General features: G+C 32.1%; 1 protein-coding gene across 1 annotated transcript; it reads left to right on the top strand.

Annotated features, from left to right (window-relative positions):
- Nucleotides 1–3,606: 3,606 nt before the first annotated feature.
- Nucleotides 3,607–9,157, top strand: LOC148947495 (uncharacterized). The gene is made up of 3 exons (XM_089095912.1): nt 3,607–3,675; nt 6,745–6,834; nt 8,724–9,157. Exons 1-3 carry the CDS (start codon nt 3,607–3,609, stop codon nt 9,036–9,038), a joined length of 474 nt encoding a protein of 157 aa, XP_088952038.1. The 3' UTR covers nt 9,039–9,157.
- The last annotated feature ends 217 nt before the right edge of the window (nt 9,158–9,374 follow it).

A 9,374-nucleotide genomic window follows, 5' to 3' on the forward strand; every position in this document is an offset into this window, starting at 1 on the left:
GAGAGGGGGGTTAGTTGCCCTCCAATCACTATAGACCTTTAAAAAGGGCACTAAATTTCCAATTGAATTAGCCCTTTATGAAATTTCTATGACAGCGCGATCTATAAAAAACCTTGTATGCCCTCAGGGCGTAACTTACCACCCTTACCCTGAAGAGTTTGGGGGATTTGTCATCCTCAAAGACATAATTTCCAGAATTGATGTGTTTGGGGAAATGGTGGGTGTGAGAGGGGGGGTAGTTGCCCTCTTATCACTTTTGACAGTTAAAAAGGGCACTAGCCATTTCAATTTCCAATCACTTGAGTCCTTTTTGAAGTTTCTACAACAACGCTTTCTATAGAAACATTATATGCTTTCAGGGCATAAATTGCAACCCTTGCCCTGAGGGCTGGGGGGGATGGTGGTGTTATCCTCAAAGACAATATTTCCAGAACTTTCAACTACGTCGAAAAAAAATTACTATCTAAAAATTTTGATTGGATGTGTTTGGTGAAATGGTGGGCGTGAGAGGGGGGTTAGCTTCCCTCCAATTACTTTCTACTATAAGAAATGGCACTAGCCTGTTCAATTTCCAATCGAATGAGCTCTTTTTTAAGTTTTTACAACAAGCCTTTCTATGAAAACTGTATATGCTCTCGGGGCATAACTTACAACCTTTTAGAGATGTGAAGGTTTTATCATCCCCAAAGACCTTATTTCCAGGTGTTTCAACCATGTTGAAAAAATTGGTTATTTAAAAGTTTTGATTGGATGTGTTAGGGCAAATGGTGGGCGTAAGAGGGGGTTAGTTGCCCTCCAATCAGTTCCTACTATTAAAAAGGGCACTAGCCCATTGAAGTTCCAATTGAATGAGCCCTTTTTGGAGTTTCTATGACAATGTTTTCTATGAAAAAACATTTATATGTCCCCAGGGCATAGCTTTCAACCCTTGTCCTGTGGGCTCTTGGGGGAGTGTCCTCCTCAAGGACATAATTTCCGGATCTTTCAACTACGTTGAACAGAATGGCTATCCCAAAATTTTAATTAGATGTGTTTGAGGGAATGGTGGGTTTGGAAAGGGTGTTAGTTGCCTATCTCTTTTGACTATTAAAAAGGGCCCAAACCCTTCCAATTTCCAATCAAATGAGCCCTTTTCAATGTTTCTATGACGACTCTGTTTATACTAAGTGCCCTGGTCGTAAAGAAAAAAAAACAAAGCAATAGAGAAAATATTGCGCTAACTTTGCTCTTTACTTAGGCTGCACTATTGTGCTTCCTATGATATTTCAAAATTTTCCACCATTAACTTTGGTCGCAATGATCCACACCACCAATACAGTTAAAGGACAAGTTGACATCATACTGCAAAACCATTTCCAGTTTGTCCCAGCAGTAAAGATCTGGGAATCATTAAGGATATTCTCCTAAAGTTCCATTAATGCTCTATACTACAATTCTCCAAAGCAAATTCGAGCATTTGACTTCAGAAGGGCTATCACATCTTTCTGTAGCTACCTAAGGCACTGGTGAGACCAGTCCTGGATTTTTGAACCTGTCCTGGAGGTCTCTTTTCTGAAAGTGATGCATAGCTAACCAAAGGTGTACAGACAAGGGCCACTAAATGCATGTCTAGACTTGGTGAAAAACCTAAGTCCAGACTTAGGCTTTCTGCCCTAAAGTTATTATTATTGATTTGCTAATCCAGGTCTATTGATATAATACTTGCATACAAGCATGTCAACCAAACCAAGCGCAAGCTCTCTACACAGCTTGCCAGTCAGAAGCCCTTAGTCAACCATAGGATCAGACACAATTTTTTCAGCCAGAAGAGTGACAAATGATTGGAATAATTTGAGCAAGGATACTGTTTCTTCAATATCAGCTAAGGTTTTTAAAAGGAGACTTGACAAAGAATGGGATTCTAAACCATCAAGATACAATTGAAAGTTCAATCACTAATTTTCTACAATTAAGAGTAATATGTTTGTGGATACACAAAGAAATTGCATTTTAGTTTGCTCCATAGTGACAATTAAGATAATATGTAAAAGAGGTTATAAATTAATCTAACATAAAATTTTCTTAGTATAATTTTATTTACAGTACTTTTGGTAATTTTGATATAATAAGAAGGGGTATATGTAAAATATTTTAAGTTTCTCTTCCTGCAAATTGTACACTCATGCCTTCAATTGTGCACCCCTGCCTACAAGGAGTACAAGTGATGTTTTTTATGTTTTATGTAAAACTGTCCATATAAAAGGCATCTGAAAATAATTCATTGTTTATTTTTAATTCTTATTCTGTATTTAATTTGTTCAAATGGGCCCGTTATAATTAGGGGGTGCCACTTGGGGGGGGGGCAACTGCTGGTCTCCGCTTAGATTTCGAAAACAAAATTTTTGTGTATTTTCAAAAAAAAACAAAAATGCCAGTGTAGATTTTGTAAAATTCCCTTTTTTATCTTCTTTTATTTTGAATCCTTGTCTCTTACCTACATTTTAATGAATAGAAGCCCTTGGTTACAAGTGTAAAAGCAATACTCCTAGACTCAAGTTTTTCAACACAATTTTTTAAATGTCATGTCCTGTATATGAAAATACCTTGTGTATACTCTAATAGCCATATTTTTGTTTTCAATAATCTTCCATGGATTCCAATTTGAAATTGAAAAAGATAAGAACGCAGAGCAGAAGAAACAGAACCATGATAAAATAGTTTAAAATCTAGTTGACGTTGAAGAGTATTTTATAGCCAACAACTAAAGAGCATAAAGAAAATGTATGCAACGATATTTGATAAGAAAATGTTAATTAGGTAAATTAAGATCCTTAATTCTTGGTATTCTTTACTAGAAAGTTTGTATTTTATGTTATTTTTTAGTTTTCTTTTCTTAGCCGAAAATTAAAAACTAGTAGAAAGGCTGTTACAAACTGAAAATCAGAATATTTCAGGAATAGAATGAAGGCTCTAAAAGCTATTTCAAAGACAAATAAGAACCATTCACCAATCAAGAAACTTAAACATTGTCCAGCCTGTTTGACGCCATTTTCCTATGGTAATTCAGACATACATTGAAGCAACCAAAATCAGTAAAATCAAAACTAAAAAGATTGTTAAGAGAACAAAAGTACTAGCATTTGAATAGTAAACAATGGAGAAAACGAAACTTGCCTAAGAAGAAAACTAGAAATGTGGTAAGTTGGTTGGTAAGAGGTTAGTAATTTTACTCTCGGCCCCAAAGAAGAGTGACTGAATAGTCAAGAAAGGAGGAAATCTAAGTTTCTGAAAAAGAAACCTACAAATTTAGCAATTAGCCAATAAGTGGTCTGTTAATTTGGCAAGAAGCCTGTAGAAACCTAGTATTTCAAAAAGAAACCTAGAAATTTGGTAATTAGCTTGATAAGAAGTTTGGTAATTTGGCAAGAAGCCTGTAGAAACCTAGTATTTCAAAAAGAAACCTAGAAATTGGTAATTAGCTTGCTAAGAAGTTTCATATTAAGAACCCTGTTAAGTAAACAAAAAGAAGAGTAACTGAATAGTAAAGAAAGGAGGAAATTAAAATTTCAAAAAAAGTAACCTAGGAATTGTGTAATTTGCTTTGTAAGAAGATTTTTAAGTCAACAAATGAAAGATCAGCTGAATAGTAAGGGAAGAAAGAAACTAACATATCTTCAAAAGAAATTACAAAATTTGGTACGTTGCTCGGTAGGTTTGGTAAGAAGATTGTTAGTCACCAAATTGAAGGGCAGTTGAATAGTAAAGTAAGGAAAGAATTGAAATATCTTAAAAAGAAAGCTAGAAATTTCTTAAGAAGTTTGGGAATTCGGTAAGAAAACTGTTAAGGTAAAAAAAGAAGAGTGACTGACTAGTAAAGAAAGGAGAAAATTAAATTTTCTAAAAAAGGAAACTAGAAATTTGGTAATTTGCTTGGTAAAAAAGTTAGTTAGTTTGGTAAGAAGACTGTTCATCAACAAAAACAAGAGTAGTTGAATAGTAAAGTAAGGAGAAAAGAGCAAGGGTGATAGCTTAGTTGTGAGGGAGGTAACAATCCTAATTGTTACAGCAGTTAATTTAGCAGTGAAATATGTAAAATAACTGCAGTGACTCACTATATGAGCTTTTAATGTTATCTTTCAGAAGTTTAATGGTGCTAACATTTATGATTTCCTATATCAAGTGGAACCAAATGGGAATTTGTAAACTGAATTTATATTGTTACACTCTTTTTACCATCTAGTTTTTTCTACTGCCTTTTTTTCGCTTATATATTTTTTTCTGCAACAAAACTAGAGAAATCAGGAGATTTCTAAAAGTTTCACATGAGGTGATAAACATACTGTTATCCTATAAAATGTTTATTTTTTTCGATTTGGACAACAGTCTACAATTGTTTTCAAATTTAATTGAAGAATTAAGATGCTATTCAAGTATTGAGAAGAAAAAACTCAAGAAATTACTAAAACAAATATATCTCTAACAATAAATATAGCTGTGCTACTGTAAAGGGATTCATATTTTTGTCATTTTTTTAAAGATAATTTGATTTAAATGTTAGACAGTGGTTTTTTCACTGATTAGTCATCTTTGAGTTCTTTAGTTTTCAATGAACCACAAATGACAGCTTTAGAGGATTTGGGGGGAAGAAGGGCTGTTATTTACTATATTTTCTATATAATCTTTTTTCCAATCTTATTATTAATTTTTATTTCTGTTTTTTTTTTTTGGGTGTTCAATATATAGTTTACATATTAGACATTAATAATATTTTTTGTTTTAATCTTATATTATTATTAATTTTTTTTTATTTTTTTTTTAGATTTTGGTTACCATCCATAGCAATTTCTGTCCTTTTCAAGTTTGGATTAGAATAAGACTGTTTCTGCTCGTATCAGGTTTTGATGTTGCTCCTTACTCTTGTATAAACAAAATTAGAACGCTATTTAATATATATATTGTTTTGTTTTTAACTGGTCTACTTTTAGTATGTCTTGATTGTAGGAATGTTTATCTTTCCATTAATAACTAAAATATTATTAACATTACTAAAATATAACTTTATTACTAAAAAATTCTAAATATATTACTAAAATATAATTTAAATAGTAGCTTTGATTTTAAGTGAAAATTGAGTAGAAAATTCGATTTTGAAATCTATCCATGTTATATTTTTTTAAATAACCGTCAAAGGTTAAATTTTTAAATACAAAAATAATTTTATACTGGAAAATAAACAGGAAAATTTATAAATATATAGTAACGGAAGCAAAAACAAATAACTGTAAGAAAAAAGCTGATATGTTGAGGTCAGAGCTGTATCCAGGGGGGCTACAAGACTATATTGGCACCTTTCCACCTAATAAAAATAGTGGTTGAGGTTCCAGTGATGATTTTTTACCGGACTGAACTACTGAACTGTGATCTATACAACTACTTTTGTGAAAATCAAATAGTATCTTTTAATTGTGTTCCTACTGTCTCTTGGCCTGCTATGTTGGTATATTATTCTGAAAATAGTAATCATCAACCCCATAAGCTCTTTATAGGCCACTTGTTTTCAATCCAAATGGTATTTGGGAAATATGCTGGATGTTTCAATTTTGGACTATTATATTGTAACAATACCCTCAGATCTAAAACCAATTATTTTTGAAGTTCTAAAATACTAGCTCTGGTGAAGTTTAAGTACTATTTGTGAAACATATGCTTAATGTCTTTCAGTTTTGGACATTTATATAGATATTAGCTTTAAATGCTTAACTAACAACCCGAGAAGTACTCAAATGGCAACTTCAATGAAAAACAATTATTTAATTAAATGATTATTTAAACCACTTGAAATAATCTATACTTTAATTATAATAATTTATAATTTATATAATGTATTTATTATTATTTAATATTTTAAATAATAACATTTATTTAAAAATACTATTTTAATTATTTTTTTCCATTTGATTTACATAGCGCAACATTAGTCTCAAATCTGTAACAAACAACATCATGAAATCTTAAATAAAAATTTTGGAAAAAAATTTTTTTGATGGCTAGTTACATTGATGGCTGTCACATTGAGTTACATTTGATGGCTAGTAGTTACAAGCAATTTTGAAGTTTGAATGTTAAAATATTGAATTTGCAATCACTCCAAAAAGAAAAAAAAAAATCAAATTTGCTCATGATAGGGGGGCAGGCAATGAAGCTCTGAACAGATTAGAATTAAAAAGGGTCAAACCCAACTATGTACCTTAGGCGAATTTATACTAAAATGAGTTGTCAGTAGTAGTCGCAGTAAACCTTAGAAATCGTCTTAGTTTCACAGCTTTAAAGAAAGATGAAATGACGGAGCTAATTTGGCCCTTCATTTAATTAGCTATTTGATAGATTTATATTTTTAATTATTTAATATAGTGCTTTCGCTGGATCCTTTTTAGGACTTTCAGTCACTGGTTGACAGTTTTTATAGCTAGTCCTGGTTTCTGAACATACTTCTAAGTAGTTTATTGTTTCTTAAAGCGGTGGCACTTATTAGTGGCAGTCCTGGTTTCTGAACATAAGTAGTTTATTTTTTCTTAGAGAGGTGGCACGTATTAGCAGCAGTTTTTGGTTTTGAATATGCTTCTATGTAGTTTATTTTTTCTTGGAGTGGTGGCACTTATCAGTGGCAGTCCTGGTTTCTGAATATACTTATATGGATTTTATTTTTTCTTGGAGTGGTGGCACGTATCAGTGGCAGTCCTGGTTTCTGAACATACTTATAAGTAGTTTTTTTTTCTTGGAGTGTTGGCAACCCCAGTTGGGCTTCAAAACTCTTCAGATTTATCTGGTTTTGAAGTTATTTATTGGAGAGTGAAAGCATGTCCAAATTTCCCTATTATATTTTATGTATATCGTAATGCACTTTATATTTTTCATAGTATATTTTATAACTTACAGCTTAGCAATAGACCCGCGCTGTTTGACCTGAGAGTGTTTTCGCCTCGGACTGGAGTTGTTCTAATTTTGGCTAATTAAATTTATTCTGTGATCCAGCTGGTCGAATCTTAGGTTACTTTATTATTTTCTTGCGTTTATTATCCTTTCAGTTCTTTAATTATAGTTAAAATTATTATTTTATCGCCAAACTTTTGACTATTATCTAAATCTTGCTCGGATGTAGTTTTGGATGATAGTTTGATTAAACGATGTATCGATATTTTTACTTGTCGATAATCGATATATCGATTTCGGTATTTATGATCACTTTTTTCTTTGAAGTTAAGTAGTTTAATTTTTCTACGAGCTATGGCAACCCCAGGTGCGGTTTAAGAAGCTACTTGTTCTTTTAAAAACTCTTTATCTGTAAAAATAACCTGGAAAATTTCTAAGCAAATATACAATTCAATATACACCTCCCCCCTTATCCAGGTGTGATGTATACAATTTTTCACCTTGTAACCCCCTGCTTACTATGCTATATAACACCAATTCTGTAACTGATTTTTTCTAGATAATGATACTACTATTACTAACAACTCACCAAAGTGCCTGAGACCAACACAGCTGTGCACCTTACTCCTCCTTCCCAACTGAGGCAGAAACAAACAATTGTAGTTAGAAGAGGCAGCAGATTCTCGAATCATCTTATTTTCCAATAACTATATATAAAAAATGGGACAACAAGTTTTTATATAATTATATATCGCTTTATTTTTTTTTTTTTTGTAAAAAAAGTTTATATTGAAAAACAAAACTTAGTCTACTTAACATAGTATATATAATTGAGAGTCTTGAAGCCAACCAAAAGTTAAACTGAATTTCATAAAGTGCTGCTACAGATGGTATGAAGCGAGTATTACCAGTTTCTCAACAGCACTGTATATAAATAAAAGAACAGTAAGATCATGGGTGAGTGATTTTTGGCGCTACATCTTCGGCGTATACAAAGAGCTCCTCCTATTTAATCTATCATTAGTGGGTCAGTGTTCAGTGCTGAAGCCAAGTTTTACATTCAAGAGAAATCTGAATTGTTTACCCGCGAATTAACTAATGTCGCGTGTGTTTATAGTTGTTTAAATGTTATCCGGAGCACATGCGTCTCGGTTTGGCTTTGTATAATGGTTCTAATAGGGAATGATTGTACTGTATTATATCTATATACAGTGCTCCACAGAGTGGAGATTAGATCCGTCAGTTGGTTTTTGGATGCTCACGGGAGAGTACTCGGTTTTGGCCTAAAGACAAGTAACCATGCATCATTATTATATTATATGTAGTCAATATGTTTCATTAAAATAGATGGCTTTTTACCTCCACTCTGAACTTGCGATAAAAAAAAGTTGAGAAATATAAAAAGAAATGTCAAAAGGCTTGTCTCCAATAGCGCTGAAAGGTGAAAAGTAATTTTTTTCTGGTATCTGGAAAGGACTAAATTTACTGAGAATAAAAATGAATGTGTGGGGTAGCCCTCCACTGTTTTAGTCCTTTATTAGGAAGCATATATTTTTTTTGATAATTTGGTTTGATTTATTAATTAATTAATTCTAATTAACTCTTCATAATCTTTTCTTATTAATGTGATTTATAACTAATCCTTTTAGTATTTTAATTCCCATTTTTAGTCATTTTTGTTATTATTTTGTAGAGGTGTACATAAACCTTTCTCTCTCTTTTCATTTCTTTTTCTGTCTTTCAGCTGCTCAATTATATTGGTTAGAACACTTGTTTATCTACTTTAAATTCCTGATTTTTTTTTTCTTTTTTAGGTTATTGCCTGTTTGTTCTGCAAGCAAAAATCAAATTTCCATTTAGAAAGAGATCTACCAGAAATTGCCATCGAAAGAAAAGAATCAATTAAGAAAAAAGAAATTAATATTAAAGCTAAATCAGAGATGGTGACTGGTGTAACCAATGTTGGCTGCTATTTTAGAAAAAATGATATGTTTCTTAATGATGAAAGGAAAGAAGAACGCATGAATGCAAAGAAGAATGCAAGGAAAAATGAAAAGTTAAAAAGTATCTTAAAAGGAGCAGGGGAATTAAAGAACTCATCGCGAATGAGGTTTCTAACTGGTCTTTAAAGCTTCATATTCAAGCTTTGGGGGGAATTTCCCCTCAAATTTGTTGTGAGGAGCCTCGTTCGAAAATTTGTCCCCTAAAATTGTCCTCTTTTACTTTTCCACTTCCTTCATGGAATATAGTTCTCCAATATTCTCCCCCTCCACTAGGTCTGGACCTCTATTAATATTTTTTTAATGTATAATTGAGATCTGAAAGTGAGAATACATTTTTTGTATTGTTTTGATTATCTTTATCACTACAAACGCCCAGACCTATATAATCCTGAAACCATGAGAAATATAGACTTTTCGTATTTGAGTTATGGATGCACAGAGAAGGGGGCCCCAAAAGTAAGT

The sequence above is a fragment of the Artemia sp. Qi Xiang Cuo genome, chromosome 10, assembly GCF_049724085.1.
Source record: "Artemia sp. Qi Xiang Cuo chromosome 10, ASM4972408v1, whole genome shotgun sequence".
NCBI classification, from domain to species: Eukaryota; Metazoa; Arthropoda; class Branchiopoda; order Anostraca; family Artemiidae; genus Artemia; species Artemia sp. Qi Xiang Cuo.